Source organism: Gouania willdenowi, chromosome 11, assembly GCF_900634775.1.
Source record: "Gouania willdenowi chromosome 11, fGouWil2.1, whole genome shotgun sequence".
In the NCBI taxonomy this organism is placed as follows: Eukaryota; Metazoa; Chordata; class Actinopteri; order Blenniiformes; family Gobiesocidae; genus Gouania; species Gouania willdenowi.
The window spans coordinates 20,079,074-20,102,509 of record NC_041054.1 but is presented as its reverse complement, the minus strand read 5'-3'; the positions used below and the strand labels follow the sequence as shown (position 1 = coordinate 20,102,509).

At 38.3% G+C, this 23,436-nt stretch overlaps 1 protein-coding gene across 7 annotated transcripts in view; it reads left to right on the top strand.

Annotated features, from left to right (window-relative positions):
* The window catches only part of LOC114471872 (triple functional domain protein-like), a 145,821-nt gene that overhangs the window by 103,886 nt on the left and 18,499 nt on the right, over positions 1 to 23,436 (top strand). For 4 of the 7 annotated variants that reach the window (XM_028460842.1, XM_028460841.1, XM_028460846.1 and 1 more), the window contains exons 22-41: positions 11 to 125; positions 909 to 1,024; positions 2,200 to 2,322; positions 2,410 to 2,604; positions 2,688 to 2,806; positions 4,083 to 4,149; positions 5,037 to 5,146; positions 5,241 to 5,310; positions 6,241 to 6,330; positions 6,433 to 6,525; positions 7,735 to 7,846; positions 7,953 to 8,143; positions 8,319 to 8,420; positions 10,741 to 10,770; positions 13,114 to 13,256; positions 15,965 to 16,064; positions 16,164 to 16,407; positions 16,491 to 16,598; positions 18,669 to 18,862; positions 18,939 to 19,109. In XM_028460842.1, the coding sequence (XP_028316643.1) occupies positions 11 to 125; positions 909 to 1,024; positions 2,200 to 2,322; positions 2,410 to 2,604; positions 2,688 to 2,806; positions 4,083 to 4,149; positions 5,037 to 5,146; positions 5,241 to 5,310; positions 6,241 to 6,330; positions 6,433 to 6,525; positions 7,735 to 7,846; positions 7,953 to 8,143; positions 8,319 to 8,420; positions 10,741 to 10,770; positions 13,114 to 13,256; positions 15,965 to 16,064; positions 16,164 to 16,407; positions 16,491 to 16,598; positions 18,669 to 18,862; positions 18,939 to 19,109 (2,493 nt within the window). Of the gene's footprint in view, positions 1 to 10; positions 126 to 908; positions 1,025 to 2,199; positions 2,323 to 2,409; positions 2,605 to 2,687; positions 2,807 to 4,082; positions 4,150 to 5,036; positions 5,147 to 5,240; positions 5,311 to 6,240; positions 6,331 to 6,432; positions 6,526 to 7,734; positions 7,847 to 7,952; positions 8,144 to 8,318; positions 8,421 to 10,740; positions 10,771 to 13,113; positions 13,257 to 15,964; positions 16,065 to 16,163; positions 16,408 to 16,490; positions 16,599 to 18,668; positions 18,863 to 18,938; positions 19,110 to 21,369; positions 22,090 to 23,436 lie in introns of all 7 variants that reach the window. The other 3 variants (XM_028460843.1, XM_028460844.1, XR_003675038.1) reach the window with 2 other exon arrangements.

Genomic DNA, 23,436 nt, shown 5'->3' with positions numbered 1-23,436 from the left:
TTTCAAACAGGCGTGCACTCTGGCCAGAAGAAATGCTGACGTTTTCCTCAAGTACATGCACAGGAACAGTGTCAACATGCCTGGGATGCTGAGTCATGTCAAAGCACCTGAACAACAAGTTAAAAGTGAGTACGAGAAATGATTAGAATCTGGTCCAAACATCACAGAAATGCACTCTTGGAATTTCTGTCGTCCAATCAAATTATTTGGTCGGAACTAACTGTTATACAGCTCAATTAAATAGCACTCAAAGTAAAAGTTACTAGTTACTTTCACCCTCCACTTTTATTTTTGGTAATAAATGTTGCCACGGTTCCCTTGCAAACAGTAAACATCTCATGTATAAAGTTAAATAACGAGACCAAATCTTGCACAATTGTATCTTAATTTATTTTCCACAAAGGCATCTGTATAAAATAAAAGGTTTGTCAAAAGAATTATAGTTTTTTAAATAAAATAACACCAATGAATTCAATTCAAAATTAAATTAAAAAAAAAACTTCTCAGGCTCAAGGTATACATTACAGTATGTTTAATCTGATTGGTCGGCTATGATGTGATGTGTTTGATTGATGTGTTTGATTGGTCATTGACTGGTCATTTTATTTTTTGTAGTTTCATAATGTCTGTTAATCATTTTAAAACAAAAAATAATAATTTAATCAGTAACGGTTGGGTGTAGAAATGTAATGAATTATTTTACTTCTTTTAAAATGTACTTAAGTACAAGTAAAATTACTGATTTAGAAATATACTCAAAAATGTACAAGTACCCATAAAAGCAACTCAATTACAGTAACGTGAGTACTTCCATTACTTCCACCTCTGCTCTTGTATAATTTCCAATATCTGGCAGAGATAATATTTGCTGCTTGGTGTCATTGTTCTTGGGTTTCTCTTTTGTTCAGATATCCTCAACGAGCTCCTGCAGAGAGAGAACCGAGTCCTTCACTTCTGGACAATGAGGAAGCGACGTCTGGATCAATGTCAGCAGTACGTCGTGTTTGAACGCAGCGCCAAACAGGTAAACGACCAACAGCAAATGATACGGACCAGGGTTCTAACCAGGAATGTTTCCCCCTCTGACAGCCAAAATATTTGTTACTGCCTTACTTTAAAGCCAGATGCTATTTGTTGAAGCCGATGTTTCTTTAAGCCCGAACCCGTTTCAACCCGACACTATTCACATCCGTGTACGTACGCGCATGTGGAATGATGCGTTGCGAGTTATACACGTGAGAAAGCATCTTCATGCTACACGCTAGCGGTTGAAGCTCACGGTTTATATTGGACAGTAATTATGGTTATCAACAGGAGGATGCACTCAGGCAACATCGGGGGCAGCAAGGGTACTCGGGGTCCTCAGGTAAAGATGGGAGCATCCAAGCAAATCGCCTGTGTTAAATTGAAGGTCTGGCTGATATATGTGTCTGCGTTATGCAGATTAAAAAGAGAGTTTAAACAACACAGACACACCTGTGCAACAATTATTATGACGGTACAGATTAAAAAAAGGAAAGAACAACAGGAAAGATCCCCTACGCTGGATGAAACACACCGTAGGGGGCGACATCACACCGTAGGGGGCCTCTACACTCAACAGCGTTGGCGAGAACCCTGCGGATGAACAAGGATGAATGAACAAGTAGTTGGGTTTCTATTACAAATTAATATAAAAGCGGTATTTCTAAAACTATAATTGTACTTTGAAAGTTGTTTTGGGCAGGAACCTCGTAACTCCCGTGAAATCTCATCCTGCGAGACTTTGCTGCAGGAAGACTGATGCTCAGAACATCCTTATAATACTCTGTATTCCTTTGTTGTTTCAAGTCAAATGTGGCAGTAATCATGTTTTAAGTGTAATGCTAAGAAATGTCCCGGTCTCATCTTCTGTTTACACGTACCACACCATGTTTTCTCAAAGAGTAGTGGTCAAGTGACCAGGTACCTCACGTCATGTGACCACGTTTTGTGACGTGTATTTGCGGAAAAAGTGTTTCTTTTGCGACACATTTCGATATCGAAACGTCTGAAATTCCTCTTCGTAAAAACTTTTTTGCGATATTTTGTTTTTTTTTTTTTTTTAAATTCAGGTGTTTCCATTACCAGTTTTTATTGCGTTACGTCGATTTTACGCATTTCCAATGGTATGGGAAACACAGCTAATGACAATCACTGTACGTGTCTGTGTTCGTTCAGGCTCTGGAGTGGATTCACGACACAGGGGAATTCTACCTGTCCACACACACGTCCACCGGCTCCAGCCTCCACCACACACAGGAGCTTCTAAAAGAACATGAAGACTTCCACATCACCGCCAAGGTTGGTTTTTCCACACAAACCCAAACCCACAGGTTTACGTCCAGATATGTTGGTGTTCGTCAGACGTTCTTCTCTTCCCTTCCTCAGCAAACCAAGGAGCGTGTGAAGCTGCTGATTCAGCTGGCCGACGGCTTCTGCGAGAAAGGCCACAGTCACGCCAACGAGATCAAGAAATGGGTGACGGCCGTGGACAAACGCTACCGAGACTTCTCACTGCGCATGGACAAGTACCGCTGCAGTCTGGAGAAAGCCCTGGGCATCTCCTCGGACTCCAACAAAGCAGTGAGCGCTGAAGGAGCTGCACCGTGAAGAGTATCCGCTGGTTTGTCTGTCGACTGACTTCCTTTTGCTCCTGTCTGTGTCAGAGTAAAGATCTGCAGCTGGACATCATCTCAGCCACCGCTCCAGGCTCAGAGGTCAAGTTGAGGGATGCTGCCGCTCATGAGATGAACGAGGAAAAACGCAAGTCGGCGCGCAGAAAGGAGTACGTCCACACACATTTTACCTGGGTCAATCTGACCCCGGGGATATTTGCCTCTAGAAAATGATTTTCAGAAAATTGTAGACCAAGTTTTTGTGTCAGGTACTTTGTTTATTTGTAGAATACATAAATAACCCCTTAATAATGAAACCTTGACATGTTCTCTAGCGCCACCATCAGGCTAAACTTTTAAAGTAGAATTTATTTATCTTGAATAGTTTTCATCTAAATCTTATCAAATCTACTGACAACATTAATGACCAGCAGCCTCGGCGCTGCTTCTGGATTCGCCGCGATATGCCCCAAAAGTTCAACAATCCCAACTCCAGCGTCAGCCGCGTTGGAGGCACTGGACACACGTCAAAAGCTTGAAATCTCAAAACGCGAAACGTCCGCCGCGTGGAAAGCTTGAAAACGCGTCGCACAAGAGGCGCGGGACGTGCACATTGTCTATGTAAAGCTGAGGCTTTGGACGCTTTTGGTGGGAATGCACCATTAGTGTATCTTAAAAATATTTCATTTAACTTTTCTCATTTGGGGTGCATATTGAAAAAAAAATCATGAACATTTTATTGTACTCATCCAATTTGCGAAAAGTCATGAAATATAAAGCATTGAATGGGGTCAAACTGACCCCAAGGATAATAGAATGGAATTGGAGATTTATGTAGGCTACAGAGTAACTATAAGTGAAAGTTTTCGGTTAAAAACATAATTTTTTTTCAAATTGTATTATTGCCTTTAAGCATTTTAATGTCTATAAGGATTTAAATGTCTAGTGCATTCCTCAAATTTGCCCTGAAACAAGCACCTTGGCAAAGGCCAGAAACCTTCATGTTGATGACATTGATCTTGAGTTGCCACGGCAACAAATAAAGCGGTCTGCAGCACTTAAAGATGGACTGCATTGAGGTCACGCAGCATACAGTGACGTCAGCGGACGTTTTTACTGGCGCAAAGCTCCCCAGAATAAGTAGAATAATAGTTACAAGTGGTTCCTTGTAATAGCATCTGATTAGCATGAAGTATGCTAATCGACAGCCTCTGTTTCTGCTGTGCCAACTGTCGGAACAAATGGCCTCACATGCAGCGCACAGGAAAAGTGCATCATCAGCACAAATCACGAGTGTGATTGCAGTCCTTCAGAGCGTGTTTTATGGCCCTCACCTCCTTATTTACTACAGGGGATGGAGCTGTTAGCTGGCTGATTTATCACTGATTTATCATGTGGAAAGAATGACAAGGGCTAATGCAATTTTGTGCGTGTGCGTGTGTCCAGGTTCATTATGGCAGAACTGATTCAGACAGAAAAGGCCTACGTGCGAGACCTCCGGGAGTGCATGGATGTGAGCTCACACACACACACACACACACACACACACACACACACACACACACACACACACACACACACACACACCAGGGTTGGGGTCAATTCTATTTTTCTGGAACAATTATGCCTTCAATTATCCATGTTCAATTACAACTAAATTATGATTATGGAGACCAGCATTTCTTCCATTTACAATCAAAATTACAATTATTGTATTTCCCCTGACAGTCAATTACAATTACGTTCTCAATTACTAAAGTTCCAATTCAATTAATCTCAATTACTGATCATTTATTAAATAACATTCCTCTTGTGTTAGCTTTCTGTTAGCATCTCTTATGATAAAGAGTCAGTTATTATGACCCATGACTTAAATCAGCTGTAAAATACACAAAAAAATAATATCTATCATTTAATTAGTTTCTCATTTCTTGATTATCTTGTTAGGCTTCCTAATAAATGAAAATATTGGTATTAATATTTTTGATGTGGGCATCTGAGCCTTTTTTCTGTCATTATACCCCTAGATTTCATTTATTTTTTATCCTCACAAAGTCAATTACAATTACGTTCTCAATTACTAAAGTTCAATTACAATTAATCACAATGACTAAGCCTGAAATAGATAAGCTAATAAAAGTTAACCTTCCTCTTGTAATTATCTAAACTCAATTACAATTTAATTACGATTATTATCGCAACAGATTTTTACAGTTAGAATTACAATTATATAATCATGCCATAATTGGAATTAATTATCATTTACACAATTACAATTATAGTTATAATGACCCTGACACACACGCACGCACGCACACACACACACACACACACACACACACACACACACACATACACAAACACACAGGACGTTTTCCATCTCTGTGTGTCTTTGTTCAGACATACTTGTGGGAGATGACCAGTGGAGTTGAGGAGATTCCTCCAGGAATCCTCAACAAAGAGCTCACCATATTTGGAAACATGCAAGACCTCTACGAGTTCCACCACAAGTACGACACGCCTTCCCAGCTCCAGCTAAACACGACACATTGTGTATTTGACAACTTTTTATCAATGCAGCAACTTGTTTATTCCTCTTATCAGCATCTTCCTCAAAGAGTTGGAGAAATACGAGCAGCTCCCAGAGGACGTGGGCCATTGCTTCGTCACCTGGGTGTGTATCAAGTGATGAATTTAATGGTTGTCCTATCAAAAATGACATTTTTCAATCATAATTACGTCTTCAATTATTCATGTTCAACTACAACTCACTTACGAGTATGTTGACCAGCATTTTTTCCAATTACAGTTAAAATTACAATTATTGTTTTTTCCCCCCTAAAAGTCAATTACAATTACATTCTCAATTACTAAGCATTTAATAAATAACCCCATGAAATGTAACCTTCCTCTTGTGTTAGCTTTCTATTAGCAACTCTTATTATAACGGGTCAGTTATTATGACCCATGTCTTAAATCAGCTGTAAAATACACAAAAAAATATTATTTATCATCATTTGTTTTTCATCTCTTTGTTACCTTGTTAGACTTCCTAATTAATGAAAATATTGGTATTAATATTCAAGGTGTAGGCGCGTGAGCCTTTTTTCATACATTTATTTATTTAATGATAAAATGATCCTAAAGAGAACTGACAGATCTGATCTGAAACATTTGTTAACTGCGTATGTGTAAGAAATAGAACTGTAGCATGGTTCCCTGGGTTTAATCGAATTGTAATTGACAGTTTCTATATAATTTCCATGATTCCACAATTACAAAGTCAATTATCAGAACTCAATTACAACAGCAACCAATTTTTTACTATTATAATTACGTCATAATTGTAATTAATCATCAATTATTCGATTACAATTATAACCCTGAATGTAGCTTACCTCCACTGATGTGGCTAGGGACTGGCACTAGATAAATCCATGTTAAAATTCATTTTTAAATCATGTTATGATCACTTTTCATAGCGCAATAAACATATTCAGCCAGTGCCTCTACCTCATATATGGTTGGCTGTGTTTTCCCTTTAGCTGCTTGTAGGTTTGTGTAAAAAGCTGCTGAGTCATGCTGTGTTTGTTTCCTTCTGCAGGCTGATAAGTTCCAGATGTACGTGAACTACTGTAAGAACAAGCCCGACTCCACACAGCTCATATTAGAGCATGCTGGGAACTACTTTGATGTGAGCATCGCTGCAGGGCTAATTAGGCCATTTAGTACCAGCGACGTCTGTTGCATCATCATCATCACTGTCTCTCTCTCTCTCTCTCTCTCTCCATGACAGGAAATCCAACAAAGGCACCGGCTGGCTAACACCATCTCCTCCTACCTGATCAAACCAGTGCAGAGAATCACCAAATACCAGCTCCTGCTGAAGGTAAACACATGAACTAAGCCTCGAAACCGCATGCTAACGTACTATAGACTACACACTCAGTGAGTATATAGTCTACTATTTAGTATGAGTATGATCTGTATTGTGACGGGTCCCACTGAAGTATACTTCCAAGTTTCCCAAGATGCATTTCGAACCTACGACAAAAACCTGAAGCAAACTGAGGCTAAATGCCGGCGTTGATTCTCCACTTTTGAAAGTTCTGAAAACATTTAAAGTGAGAAAGTGACCAAGTAGAATATCACCTTGTGCTCATTTGAGCCATAAAACTCGCATAAACACACTTCATGCCGACATTTTAGAGACGTGTCATTGTGCTACTGACAAAACTTCCTGTTAACTTCAAAACAAGAGTCCTATTTACAAAAGCGTTGAAAACAAATGGAAGCAAAGAAGAGATGCTTTTGTTTTGAAAAGTGGATTTTTGATTTTCAGTTTGAAGCCAGAGTCACATACCGAGTTTACCTCCGTACTGAGATTATAACCCTAACGTAATGTAATAAACAAATGAAACACGTGTCCATTCACTTTGAAAACAAAAATAAACAAAAATGAATTATTACTTTTTTTTAGCAAAAATTCATTTTTTGGTAGTGCGCATGTGCATATATGCGCATATACAATCTCAGTACAATGCAAACTCAGTACATGACACCGGTTTTTCTGTCAGGCACTTTGGTTATTTGTTGAATACATAAATAATCCTTGATAATGAAATCTTAACCTGTTCTCCAGCACCACCATCAGGCCAAACTTTTAAATTAGAATGAATTTATCTTGAGTGGTTTTCATCCAAATCTTCTCAAATTTACTGCCAACATTAACGACCACATTAGTATGAACCCTATTGGTTGTAATGATGATATGACCTTTCCTGCAGTGCCACCATCAGGTCAAACTTTCAGTTTTAGAGTTAGTTTATCTTGAAAATCTTTCATTCAAGTCTTTTGTAACTTGAGGTGCAAGCTGGAACGTTTTATGCTTCATTAATTGTACCCATCAAATTAGGAAAAGTCACTCAATCTTTTCATAGTATCTAATGTGAACGCACTGCATACGTATTTTGACTTAGCATGACTTAGACTTAGTATGAGTAGTATGTTAGTATGACATTTTGAACACAGCGCAAGTCTGTGGTTCTCATTGTTACTGACTGTGTGTGTGTTTGTGTGTATCTGTGTGTGTATTCAGGAGCTGCTCACCTGCTGTGAGGAAGGCAAAGGAGAGATTAAAGACGGACTGGAGGTGATGCTCAGTGTTCCCAAGAAAGCCAACGATGCCATGCACCTCTCCATGCTGGAAGGTGATCAGCATCTTGATATTTGCAGTTTAAACGCTTTTGTCTTATCTTGACTGAAGTATCATCATTGTTTTTTTGTTTTTTTTTATATCGCTGCCTCCTCATTCAGGTTTCGATGAAAACATCGAGTCGCAGGGCGAGCTCATCCTCCAGGAGTCATTCCAGGTGTGGGATCCAAAGACGCTGATCCGGAAGGGCCGAGAGCGCCACCTCTTCCTCTTTGAGATGTCTCTGGTCTTCAGCAAAGAGGTCAAGGACTCCAACGGAAGGAGCAAATACATCTACAAGAGCAAGTTACTGGTGAGTTCCCACAATGAACCATCATCTGCTTCTCTTTTGTGGAACCATCTCATATGGATGGTTTTATTATATATATTATATATATATATTAATATATATATTATAATATAATATATATATTATATTATTTAGGAGGCAGTCTTCTCATAATGCTTTGTTTCTCCTCACCTCTCAGACATCAGAGTTGGGTGTGACCGAGCACGTTGAGGGAGACCCCTGCAAGTTTGCTTTGTGGTTGGGACGCACTCCGACCTCAGACAACAAGATCGTTCTCAAGGTAAAACCCACTTCCTCTCAATATTCACCTGCAGAGACTTTATGAGTTGGACCGATACAAGTTCTAAAGGCAAGATGCTGAAGTGAATTAAAAGTCCTCAAATCAAAAGTAAGAAGACGACTATTTATAGTTTAGTGTGTGGACATCGCTCAGTGGATTTACATGCAGCGTGAGAAAATAACATAATAGGTTTAGTCCAATAGTAACTGGAGTTTTAAACGCATAGAAATGGGAATATACAGTATTATCCGTAGCTTGATTAATGCCATTGACAATCAAGCTATTAGTGCATGTAGGCACCTCAGGTTGATTGGAATCCGACACAGCAGGACATTTTTTAAGTATGCACTGTGGGCACACTAGTCATACTGAACCACCACATGATGCATTGTCAGCAGAATGTAAAATCATCCTGGGAAAGACTTCAAGCTAATAATCAAACATCCCTTTTTCAAAACAAAAACAAACTAGCCAATGAGGACGCACTCCTAATAAACGCCACCCACATGAGACATTTGTGTCAAAAATCACAAGAAAAAAGTAATGAAGCACAAGCAAAATGGCAGGAAGTGGAAACAATAAAGCTGTGATTAAGGTACAATAATTAACAGTTTATTTTTGAGATGGCTCTTTTTTTTTTTCACCTTTTTTGTTCCATTTCTTTTTGACACAAATCTGATTCCATACTATATACATATTAAGTTTGTAGTGTATAGTACTTAGTGTTTTCCATTTATTGTAATCTTCTCTGGTTCACGTGGCGCTACATCAATATGCACTGTTTTGTAAAGGATACAGCGCCACCTATTGAGGCGGGGGTTGGGTTTTCTCTCCTGCATGTAAACTCAGAGACTACGAGATGTGCCTAATCAACCTGTGAGCTGAGCACACTGTACATGTGCATGTAAACGCACTAAAGCTGAAGCCGTTTGTATCGGTCTGACTTCCTTCCTTAAATACCTCACATGTCCTCTGGCTTCTTGTTAGATTGCATGACCAGCTGCAGGGTGGCTGAAATGCTTTTTTTGTACCTCAGTCGCCTTGACGACTTCTTCTTCTTCTTCTTCTTCTTCTTCTTCCTCTTCCTCTTCCTCTTCCTCTTCCTCTTCCTCTTCTTCCTCTTCTTCCTCTTCCTCTTTTAATTGTCTTTTGTCCGTCTCTGTTTCTCTTCCTTCGCTCCTACTGTAAGCAAACATAGGCATGAGTATATACAGTATCTGGGGCTGTGTTTTCTGCTGCTGTTTGTATCCCTAACTCTACATGTGGGTGGACATGCTTCGCTGGCGACACAGATTTGGCTTCTGTAATCCGGCGCTATTTCTCTCTGGCTAGAGAAGGAGCCTCTCTCTGTTATAGTTCCAGCGAGACTCATTTTGTCTTCTTTTTTAACAGTATGTTTAGTTGAGGTTTGGTTTATTCAGACAAGGTTTTTCAGGAAATGTTTATCTCCTGACGTGTTTCGACTGTCAACTGCCAGTCTTCGTCAGAGGAGTTCTGCTGATCGCCTTTGATGTTTCCTTTGAAGTTTCACTTGACTTCCATGGAATAGTCCAGCAAGATTAATTTTGTCTTCTTTTTTAACAGTATGTTTAATTGAGGTTTGGTTTATTCAGACAAGGTTATTCAGGAAATTTTTATCTCCCGACATGTTTCGACTGTCAACTGTAGTCAAAGTCTAGTGAAACTTCAAAGGCAATTAGCAGAACTCCTCTGACAAAGACTGGCAGTTAACAGTCGAAACATATCGGGATGAAAAATGTCCTGAAAAACCTTGTCAGAACAAATCAAACCCCAACTAAACACAGGCTCTCTCTGTTTTTTGTTTTTTGTAGAAATAAGACGCAGCATTTGTTTGTTCTGATCAGTGTGCATTTCTGACCCCATCCATTTTTAGCCATCATGTGTGCATCTCCCTTGTTGATTTCAGCCACATAACAGATGGATGCAAATTTGTGTCAGCCGTTGGAACAGCAGGAAGCCCAAATCTGAACACATTCAGCATTGAAGCACACATCTTTAATAATTCATGCAGCCCATCACACTAACTGCTGGGAGCCAGCCATGTGTTACTTTTATTGGAAATTGTCTTTCACAGCTAACAGTAAATGTTCAAGTACACACACACACACACACACACACACACACACACAGATGAACTCATTAATCACAATCTGCAACATTTCTAATTGGCTGTCTTTGTTGCCATCCAAACAGTTTTTTTCAATGTTGTGCATTTCTGATCATGTGAAAGCATTTTGCCAGTGTACATCTTTGATAAACCAACCAGTGAAATTCTCTATTTTATATCTCAAATTCAAAGCTAAGTCAGGGATCCAAACATGGAGCAACGGTGAGTACAATCTGTCCTACAGCACAGCCCTTAACCCCTCCCCCATTCCTCATCAGTCTCAAGGCTCATTTATGCTCTTACGTATAAAAATCAATACGTACGTTTCAAACTTAACTTTCTGTCCTTTCCTTAACATTAACATTGATATTAGGCAAAATATCAACCTCTCAGAGACAAATCCAGGGGAAAAAAGGATGTCAACTGCAGGGTTGGGGTCAGTTATAATTGTAATTGAAAATTAATTAAAATTATGGTGTTATAATTGTAATTTGAAAAATATGTTGCTGCCGTAATCGTCATTAAATTGTAATTGAGTTGAGATAATTGATATATAATAGATAATTTAAGGCTAAACTGGGGAACCACGTTACAGTACTACACAAACTGTATTTGTAGTTAACAATTAATAGAATATGTTTCATATCAAGCTTTCCCACATTCTACCATTATAAAACATATAAATCTAGGGTTTTACTGACACAAAAAAGGCTCAGACTCCCACACCAAAAACATTAAAGCCTATATTTTCATTGATTATGAAGCCGAACAAGGTAATCAATAGATAGGAAATAAATTACATGATAGATAATTGTTTTTATTGTATTTTACAGCTGATTTAGGACACGTTATCATAAGAGATGCTAACAGAAAGCTAACACAAGAGGAAGGTTACGTTTTATCGGGTTATTTAATAAAGGCTCTCTAATTGTGATTAATTTGTAATTGAGAATGTAATTGTAATTGACTTTCAGGGGGAAAATAATAATTGTAATTGGAAAAAACCTGGCCACCGTCATCGTAATTGAGTTGTAATTGAACATTGGTAATTGAAGACGTAATTGTAATTGAAAAATGTAATTGACCCCAACCCTGATATGTGCAGAACTGTACAAAATGAACACAGAGTACAGACTGAAGCTTGAGCATAAATGGGCCTTAAAAGCCAAATTATTTCCAATTTTGTCTGAAATTTAACAGCTAAAAGCAGCTCAGGGTGTTTAATAGAGGAAAAGGAAATACTTGTAAATCCAAAACAAAACCCACTCATAATTTATAAAATTAGCCTCATGTTGACGTTAAATCATTTTTCAGCAATAAAATATAGAACAGTTTCCAGCTTAATTACAACCATTTCATTCTATGTGTTAAAACAACATAACAGGGTTAGCTGTTAGCTAACAAAGCTAATACATTTACTACTGTACTTGTTAGGGGCTCAAATTCAAGGACAGAAATCTAAAATATAACGTGTGAGTGCATACATGCTGCCAACGTAAGTCAGAAAAATATATTAACAATAAGCAACATATTATTGTTGTTTATTTGTCAGGATTAGTGGCTAAAATAAGCTGTTTATTCAAGCTAATGCTAACCACCAGTTAACTCATATACTGCAGTGTGCTTAATACCATAAAGGAAGACGAATCCCTTGATAAATAAAGCCAAAACTGTCTCTTTTGTTGTCCTGTATAAAGGATTATTTAACACAAGATTGTCAATGTTTGAGCTTTGTACGTAACTAATTCTGCCAAAGTGCTGACTCATATGACTCAGCTAATTTAGTTAATTTATAGAGAACCTTTCATGACACCAGAGAGGCAATGCCACAACATAATATTAAAAATAAGTAAATACAATTTGCCTGAAATGTCTAATAATAATAAAATCAAAAAATGACTCATTAAAATTATACATATATATATGTTTTTTTTTGTTTTTATTTATCTATTTTGCACAATTAAATTACTATTACAGAAATAGATATACAGTGCAGGAAGAGGAAGAAAGCTCATAGGACTTCAATAATTCTTGTTCTTTTTCAAAATAAAACACCACACGCACAATCTCAAACAAATTTATTTCTATACTTTCACTTTCATAAATATGAATCTAGTTCAAATAAAATGCAGTATAAAAATATCTGAGCTGACGCTATTTGTTGCTGTGTGCATTAATCTTGGCTACTCTGTATTTGTAACACTATATATATGTAAATATAAAAACATGATCAAAAAACAAATTTTTGAGAAAAAAAAAAGTCTCCGGGGGTCGCCAGAAATTTGTGATACAAAAATGGGGTCATGACAAGACAAAGGTTGGGAACCACTACTACTATTACTGTTTAACTACTAGTTACTAACTAATACTGAAAACAATTGTGTGATGGATAGAAAGGAGTACAAACATTACTCTTTTAATCCCTACAGAGAAAAATAGGTTTTCCAGCAGCTGTAGCGAGAAGACAAATGGTTAAATATGTATTTAAAGTTTAGGAATGACTTTGTACTCATCCCTTTGATTTGATATTGGTAACGTTGTTTTCTCATTATTGATCAACAACAGGCCTCCAGCATCGAGAACAAGCAGGACTGGATCAAACACATCAGGGAGGTGATTCAGGAACGCACCATCCACCTGAGAGGAGCCCTCAAAGAGCCCATTCATATTCCCAAAACCACCACTGCCAAGCACCACAAGGGACGGAGGTAGGCCAACGCTGCTCTTTCATAATGGGCCCTATTCTCCCGTCTGGACTCAAACAACCAAAAGTGCGTAGGTTATGTATGAAGGCGTTCTGAAGCCAAGGAGGAGGACAGCACGGAACATGGAGTTTTCCTAACGCCTGTAAATGTCATTGAAATCCGTGAAAAATGATGAAGCAGACTTTTAATTTGAAACGCCTTCGTTGATAAACAGTGTAACAGCTTGATATGATCAGAATACTGCAGGGTGAAGATCGGACACACTTTTCTGTCTGAGCCACAGTTAAAATTTCTTTTTTTCCTCCGATACTAACGACAGATTAACGTTTGTTTGTGTGGATTTTATTAACTTTTTACAGTCCTGCATTCAGAACGTGATCAGCGCACATTAGTCGTCACCATCATCTGCCATCGATGTTTCACTTGTTATTCCTATAGTGGATCAAACTGTGGCTTTACGTTGCACACGGTGTTAAAATAGTTGGACATCAGTCTGAGCAGCCTGGACCAAAGTCTGAGGACTGTGAGAGTTTCATTTTAACGAGCAGCAGCCAACGCGCACCTTATGTGCGCACACACAGCTGATCATCTTTGTGACGCTGCTCCCACTGTCCTTCCAGGAAAAGGAGTGGACGGCACGGATGAAATATAATGAACTGTAGCACATTTTGTTTTGTCTTGAACTGGTAAATGTGAACATATTAGAAATGCTGATGATCAATCCAAACTTCAAGTGCAATATAATATAACTATTTATTTAGTTTTGTTTGTATAGAGACAGCAGGAACATAGAAAAAAAAAACCAACAAAGTAATACTTTGTTTTTGAATATTGTCCATTTCCTCCATTTTTGTGCACAGTCACCTCCTTTGATTCACAGATGAAAAGTTATTTTCTCCATCGCATAGATCTCCTCCATAATGAGATGCGATTCGTATCTCGATACATACGTCACGATACGATACGATAAAATATATCCCGTTATTAAAGTATAAGGTGATTATTGCAATTTTTTTAATATATGACTTAAGAAACAACTAATCTGTAAATTTGTACACCTTCATATTAAAATTAAAAAAATAACATACAATCTGCCTGTGGCTTTTAAACCAACTTAACTGTGGTATAATGCCTAGAACAACAAATAAATGCAGAAAGTTAGTACTTTCTTTTTAGAATTTATTTACATGCCCAGGTTTCAGCACTTCTTTGTGCAGTTACAATGTGTCCTGCAGTGGAAAAGACTTTCCTAGTTAAATAAAGGCAAAAAAAAAAATAGTTAGAAAAAAAAAAATTGTAATAAATCAATATGAATGCATTTTGAATTGATCCGAGAATCGCGCGACGTAATATCGCGATATATTTCCAAATCGATTTTTTTCAACTCTAATTATGATCATCCAGTTCCCTGTTTTTGGAGCATCACTTTTTAACCAGTTCCGAGTAATGGCCTTCTTATAGGCAACAATCATTATTTTGAAGAGGTACCTGTTTTCTTTCATAATAAATCCTTCTGGGATCATTCCCAGATGCAGAACCCGTGTGTCACTGGGAACCTTATATTTTAAGATGTCCTCCAAAAGTCCCATACTGTCGTCCCAGAAGGGTTGCAGTTTGGTGCATGACCAGGAAATACATGATTGTGATTGGAATTATAGGTTCCACATTGTCTCCAATATTTTTGTTGTAGTCCAGTCTGTTTGCTTTTAATTTGCGGCGTGACAAAGAAGTGTGTCAGACTTTTTCAGCCGACCTCTCTCCAGCGTTTCGAGCTCGTAGAGCTGTGTCGTGTCTTACGCAACAATAGCCAATCACACTCTGACATTTCGGTCGGTAGTTTTGTATTCCCATTTAGATTTTATATACTTCAATTCAATTCATTTCAACTTTATTTGTATCGCGCAAATTACAACAAAGTCATCTCAATGCGCTTATCAAAATATGAAATTCATTATAAGAAAGAAAAAACCCAACAAGATCCACATGAACAATCATTTAGCGACAGTGGGAAGAAACAATTCCCTTTTGACAGGAAGAAATCTCCAGCAGAACCAGGTTCAGAGGTGGCAGCCATCTGCTGTGACTGGTTGGGGTTAGTGGACTGAAACAGGATAGAGGGATAGAACATCAGAGTGTCCCAGACTAGTTGAGCCGTGAACCACAGCTTCACGACACCTGAAACAGTGAGGTATTACTATTACATTTCTGTAGACATGCATACAGTTTATAGCTTTGCAAGGCATTTCCTCATAGACATCCATCATCATTTTAACCAGCACGTTGCTTTCTGATGATATACCTGTTTTTACCTGTGTATCAAAAAAGTGTCCTAGTTATAAGCAATATAATGTTTGGCCTTATCGGGGCGCTGCACTTATTCCAGGTTCAGAAGCGTGTAAAAGGAAAAGAACTTAAGCAGACGGAAGAATGCGCGTAAGGCCAGATTTGAGTGGGAACAGCTACATTTCAGGGCTGCTCCACCCACATTGCGTAACTGGGATCAAGGCGCACAGCGACTGACTTAAGTACAGGGGCAGAATAGCGCTCGGCCAAAAACGTGCCTCAGCGCAGCTTTTCTGACTCATACGCTTGGAAGAATAGAACCCAATGTCACTAAACATCAATAACCAGACCACGATGTGATGTTGTGTGAGGTTTAAATGATGTGTGTTATTGTTAAAACGATGACAAACCAATGTGTTTCTGATTAGGGATGGAGAGGACCTGGACAGTCAGGGTGAAGGCAGCAGCCAACCAGACACCATCTCACTGGCATCTCGCACCTCTCAGAACACACTGGACAGCGACAAGGTGACAACACACACACACACACACACACACACATGCTCTGAAGCTTCTACACACTCTACTCCTCTCATCATTTCTTACCGAGCGTCCGTTTCTCTTCAGCTCTCTGGTGGCTGCGAGCTAACCGTGGTCATACACGACTTCATGGCTAGCAACAGCAACGAGCTGATAGTGCGACGTGGCCAGACGGTGGAGGTGCTGGAGCGATGTCACGACAAGCCCGACTGGTGCCTGGTCAGGACCACGGATCGTTCCCCAGCCCAGGAGGGCCTAGTGCCCTGCTCCATGCTCTGCATTGCACATTCGCGCTCCTCCATGGAGATGGAGGGTATTTTCAACCACAAAGGTGTGTTGTTGGTGTGGTTGTTGGTTTGATAGTGCGTGTGCGTAATCCACGGTGTTTACTTTAAACCTGTTTCCAACCCACAGACACTCTCTCAGTGTGCAGCAATGACTCCATCATGCCGGGGTCGTCTGCCACTCTGCAGCCTGGCCACGGCATCGGGTCGCACTCCTCCCCAGGTCCTAAACGACCAGGTACGGCTGCAGAAATACTGTACCTCTAAACAACTAATGATTACACTTCAGGCGTTCCTTTGTTCCCACTGCCATCAGACACTGCTGTTTAACTCAATAACTGTCACCACTCTGTCTAATAACCCCCCACCCCACCCCCATTATATTCCTTCATTTGTCATTTGCACATTTGTTGTGATTTGTTTTTGTTTTTTTTAAGTTTTATTTATTTATTTATTTCTAATTTACAGTATGTCTGTCCCACAGTCGTATATTTGCACTTTTATCCTATGATGGTATTTATTTTGTTCTTACTGTGAGCTATTCCAGTGTTTCACAAATGGGGGTACACGATGGCACTACAGGGGGTACTTGAGAGAGAGAGCGCGAGGGAAATTAATAAATAAAAGCATTAGAAATATATGGGAATTTATATAGTTGTTTTTTTTTGTTTAAAATGATAATCATACTAAATATTACCAGCAACTCACAAAACAACAACAAAAACACACAAAACAAGAGAAAAATCTACTGTATAACAAAAAGAACAGACAAAAGACAACAAAATACACACAATGACATAAAAAATGATGATAGAAATAATCTTGATTAGAACATGAACTGAAGATACAAGGATTAGACATCAGGAGGGAGATGAACGTAAATTATAAAAATGATAGAAACACATCTATTTAGGAGGCGTTTATTTACAAAATAAGATACTTTTGAATGTGTGTTATCACTTATTTATTCCATCATTATTCTCTATAGTTGTTTTTTTCATAGAATTCTGAACAAAATGTCATAGTCAGACTTAGGGGTACTGTGCTATTCTATTCTGCTTCTACAACGTGAGAATTTACCCTCTGGGGATCAATAAAAATCTATTTTATTTTATTTTATTTTATTCTATTAACAGGAAACAGTTGAAAGTGAGTGACAGGGCAGGGATGGCAAATTTTATCACAACGGGAGGCACAAAAATATGATGGTCTGATCCAAACATATAGAATAATAACCAATCTGAACATGAATATAGGAGAGAATAACAGGTTTTTGTATTATAATGTTGTTTTGTGTGTTTTTGAAGTCATTTTATTTATTATCATAAACAGTGTCACTGTTAATTTATTTATTTATTTTTTAAAGGATATTTTATGCATTTTTCTTGTACTTTTGCATGTTTTTGTTGTCTTTTAGCAACTTTTTAGAGTAATTTTGTGGATTTTTTTTGTGTTCTTCATTAATGTTAATGTAGTTTTTTCGTGTCATTTTGTTTACATTTTTGTTCTGTGAATAGTTTAGTGTTTACTGTGTTAGTGTGGCATTGAGGCTAAAGAATAAAAAAGCCATTGGTGTGATCACCCTCCAGGTTTGAGGTGTTCTCTACATCCTCCTGATTTAAAGATGAAGAGTATTAGTGGAGAACCTGTTCCTCTCTTGTTGTTTAAACACATCCATCATTTTAACTCAGTGACTTCATTCAGAATTCCTGCAGATCCTTAAAAAGTCTTAAAAGGCATTACATTAATTAATCCAAAAATAAGGCCCTAAATGTCATTAAAATGTCTTAAATCTATGTTTCAAAAGTCTTAATTTTAACACATAAGTATGATTTAATGATTGTAATTAGTCTCATGTTTCAAAATAAAAGGTAACAAATATAACTAACATTACGCAATCACGGCAGTGGAACCAACTACAAAACAGTGACATGGTTGCAGCGGGACCTTCAACAACATGGTGAAATGTAAATTTAGTTTGAATTTATTTTTCTTAATGGTTTTTATTTTTTTGTATTTTTTGTTGTTGTATAGATTTCTGGCTATTTTTGTAGTCATTTTTTGTGTTTTTTTGAGTGATTGTTTTTTGCTGTATTTTACTGTCATTTTGTGTATTTTTGTGTGTTTACTTTGGGGGCCGCCAGTTGCACGTCTGCGCTAGACACTGGAAAAAATGTAATTAATGTGGCATTTTTCCCCCCTATTGTGTTAACCGTGAAGTCAGCCGCAAATGTAATTTCAAATGGCATTAAAAAGTCGTAAATTTGATTTGACTGAAGCCGTATTAACCCTGTGTGTCATTTCTAAGGGAACACACTACGGAAGTGGCTCACCAGCCCGGTGCGGCGGCTAAGCAGCGGTAAAGCCGACGGCCACGTGAAGAAACTCGCTCACAAGCACAAAAAGAGCCGCGACGTGAGGAAGAGCGGAGAGATGACCATCGGCTCTCAGAAGGACTCTGACGACAGCGCGGCCACGCCTCAGGATGAAACTCTGGAGGAGGTGAGGTTCCTTTATCTTTGTCTCCAGTTCAAAGAGCTGCACAGTAACAGTGGCGTGGTCTCTCATCGCGCTGCAGAGAGTCCGAAACGAAGGCTTGTCGAGCGGCACCCTGTCCAAGTCCAGTTCCTCTGGCATGCAGAGCTGTGGAGAGGAGGAGGGCGAGGAAGGAGCTGACGCAGTCCCTCTGCCTCCACCCATGGCCATCCAGCAGCACAGTCTGCTGCAGACAGAATCACAGGATGACAAGGTGAGACCAGGGCGGAGAAAAGGCGTTGAGTCAGGAAAATGTATTATGTATTCTTTAGTACACATTCCTTAGATATTAGATGTGTAAATGTGTCACTGGGTATCATCAATAAACCAAAAAAACCTTCTGTAAACAAAAGAAAACCACTGGTGATTAATTAATTGTACTTACTATATCAAACCTTAGATCAGAGATTGGCAACTGTTATCACAGCGGGGGCCACAAACGGCAACATTATCAACATTCATGTCAACATTTAGAATAAAAACAATCTGAACATTAATACAGTAAACAAACAACAAAGGGTTTTGTGTATTTTAGTGTACTTTTGTTGTAGTTTTTATATTTTACTTTTTGTATAGGTTTTTTTTTTCTATTTTTGTATGTTTTTACTATTATTTGTCTTCTCATTTTGTGACTTTCAAGCAATTTTTGTAATTTTGTTGTCATTTTGTATACTTTACTTTCATTTTTTATGATTTTTATGACATTTTGTGTGTTTTTGGAGTCAATTTGTTCATTTTCTTCTTTAGTACACATTCCTTTGATATTAAATGTGTAAATGTGTCACTGGGTGGCATCAATGTATATAATCAGTTTCATTATTTTCAAAAGAGAACCATTGGTGATAATATAATTAATTATATTTAATGTATTAAACCATTCTTTCAACTGTCTCAGATCAGAGATTAGCATTTATAATAAACACCAATCTGAACATTAATGCAGTAAACAAAACAAAAATGTCTTTGTGTATTTTAGTGTACTTCTGTTATAATTTTGTGGTTTTTTTTTTTTGTTTGTTTGTTTTTTACATTTTCTATTGTTGTTTTGCCCATGCTTTGATGATACGACCTTAATTTGTATTACAAACAACTATTTTCTAAAGGTCAGTTGTGAGATTTGTTTACTGTGTACCTTTTAAAAGCTCCATATTTTATTTATACAACGGTTTTCAGTAATAAAGGAGTTACTGATAATGTTAAAACACAAAAATGAACTCAGTAAAAGGAATAAGAAACGATGTGTGTTGAGAAAACAAAGCTGTCGTGTAAACGTGCATGAGGAGGGCAAACTGTTAAAAACAAGCCTTTGAAAACATCCCCTCCTCTCATTTCATTATAAATGTGAGTTTATTCTTTCAATCATTCTTAAATTCAAACATCTGTCGATTGAGGTTTGGTGTTGCCATAGCAACACTTCAACATAATTCCAGCAGTTAGGAAATGTGATCTCCTAACATGTTTAGACCAGTGGGCGTGCACTGTAGCTGTTCCCATTCAACGTTGTTGAAGCCAAAATACGACAAAGGATCCCTGGTAACAAGCCCCGCCCACTTAGCGTACTGCCCAGCTACGCCACAAACTTAAGTATCTTTCCCACTGGAAATTCTACCAACGTCTTTTTCAGTTGATAGAGGTTAGTACTAATACAAGTAGCTAAAAAAACTGAACAGAAAAGTTTAATGGTGTCTCGGCTTTCCTTCACGACGTAACTGCTTATGCTATTCACAAAGAGATCTGAGGCTGTCAATCATTGTCACATATGACGTCAAATCCCGTTTTTCCACCTCAAATAACTTATTTAAAACAAACTTCACAGAAAAATGAGCAATTGAACACAATGTAGGGTGATAATAACTAATGATCACAGCAGAGTTTAAGTTTGAAAAAAAAAAATGTTACCAATATTTTAACTTTACATTTTAACCAAAATCTCATCCGTTATTATTGAGGAGGCGGGGTTTATGACCTATACTGCAGCCAGTCAGCAGGGGGAGCTCTAAAAATAAAAGCTTCACTTCCCCTTGAGTGTGTCCCAGTCTATAGTTTAGACTACCAACTGTCAGTCTTCCTCAGAGGATGCCACTGGAAACATATCAGGGGATCAAATTTCCTGAAAAGAAAGTTGTCTGAATAAATGAAACCTTAACATATGAACACTTCAAAGTGTTGAAAGTAGGATCTGTGTTTACGCTGGGTCCAGTATGAGGATAACACAGACTTACTGTGGTTTAAATGTGTTAATGGTTCCAGTTTATTTCTGCTGCTGTTATAGCTGAAGCACATCACAGCGTGAGCTTCTCTCCTTCTCATCGTGACTTTTGAAGCAGCAAAGCCTTTTTTATTTTTTTTTTTGAACACTTTTCAGGAAGCTCAGGTCTCCTCTTCCTCAGAAGTGGAGACTCCTCTGACACTAATTTCTGTTTCTCTTTTGTTTTGTTTCCTGATCGTATCGTTTACTGTTTGCCATGCTGTAGCATTACCTTGATTTATGTCCTGTCTTTGCTTTGTCTCAGTTTCCATACCTCTCCATCTGAATTTGCCCCGCTCTTCCTCCCCGTCTGTCTCTGCCCTCGGTCAACTCTTCCACTCTTTATTTTTTTGTATCTTTTTTATTCCTCCCACACTCCTTTTTCACTTTGAAATCCTGAAAGGATGCAGAAAAGCATCTTTTTCTTTTTTTGTTTTTGTTTAAAGACTTGGCTTTCTCTTTTCTTCTAGCTGTTTCTTATTGAACCCTTTTAGAGAACTTTGTTTACCTGTAAGATCTGTGTCTGCTCCTTGTAAAGTGTTTTTCTAACATGCCGCTGAAAACTGAGAGTCACCTGGCACGCGAGGAAATGTAGAGGAGCTTTAGAATGACGGGAGATTGAAAGCCTGTCTGTATTTGCACCAGCTTCCTCCCACCATCAGCTCCTCCTTAGCAAATACAAGCTCTCATTGGAGTCCTCCGTTAGCCAAGCTGTAAATCACCACGTTGGAATATCAATTTAAAGGACCCCCCCCTCCCCCCCTACTGTTCTCATCATGCCCCGCCCTCCTCACCACCCTGTGCGTCTCCCGTGCCTGCTCGTCCTCATCTCCTTTTCCCCTCTGTGCGTTGACCTCATTGCCCATGCGAGTAATTGGCATCTCTAAACGCTGGCGAGGCCAGAAAACCCCATTTGGGAAAAGTCTTGAAGCAGAGCACAGCAAGGGTGAGAGTCTCCTGAACTATACACACATCCTTCTACACACACACACACACACACACATGCATCTCCTCCATCCAAGCTTTATCAGTATCTTCCCATCCTTTATAACACAGTCGCTCTCCATTAGAGAAACCATCAGAAGCATCTTTCTTTTCTTAATCACTTTGAATTTTTTTTTTTTTCCTCCACCTTTTCTTTTCTTCGTTCTCAGGCTTTATTTCACCGTCATTTTTTCACCATCACATTCTTTCACTCTTTTATTGGCACTTTTTTTGAAATCGTACGCATGTTTGCTCTTCCAGTGTCTGTCAGCTCCCGGTAGAAACTCTGCAGTACTGAATCTGTCCAGATTACACCATTAAACATGTAACAGACATTTCCACCAAAGTCATTGCTTGTGCCGAGGAAACATTCACTCCTATTTAATCCTGACAAAGGAAATTAGAAGCCTGTTTGTTGTATCTGTGTAGCCTTTGGTTATTCAGTTTTAAAACCTAATCAAAATAACAAGTAAACAGTGTGGTTATTGTGTTTTATGGACTTCCAACCAAAATTAAAATCCAGAAAAATAAAAAACCAGATAACAGCGTTTTTCTGTTTTGAAATTAAATCTTCTTTTTGTGTGATATTTGGATATTTACGGGGAAACTAGGATGAGAGCTTCATGTTTTATGCTCACCACAAAGAGAGGACCCACAGACGGGGGTGGACTTTTACTCCTGGATAAAAAAAAAAGCAACGCATAAGTCACATTAACTGATGAACTGGTGAATTGAAACCTGCACACGATATGTGATTAAAGGAACCACGTAGTGTAATGAATTTACTGGTGCTCCTCGTTTCTTGTGGTCAAGTTCTGTGTATGTTGAAGGCTGCTGTTAGCAGCTGGCTAGTGGTATTAAAATGTGCAAAAGATATATTTTTTACCGCCCTCAAAAAAGCTGAAATTGTTTTTGCAAAAGTGTCAAAAAAGTTCTAACATCTATTGTTCCTCACACCAGCCTCATTTGGTCCATAACACTGTTTGGTAAAGTTGACACGATATTCACAGCATCAATAATTCTTTAACGCCTGTGGGTCCTCTCTGTGTGGTGAGCATAAAACATGAAACTCTTGTCTTTGTTTCCCCGTAAATGTCCAAATATCACACAAACAAAAGATTTAATTTCAAAACAGAAATACAGAAAAATCAAACATCAGACAAGCATCGTTTTTCTGTTTTGGTTTTAAGTCAGTAAAACAAAATAACCACACTATTTATTGGTTATTTTGATTTGGTTTTAAAACAGAATAACCAAAGAATGAAGGGTACACAGATTTTGTTGCTATTGTCACAGCAGAGGAACATCT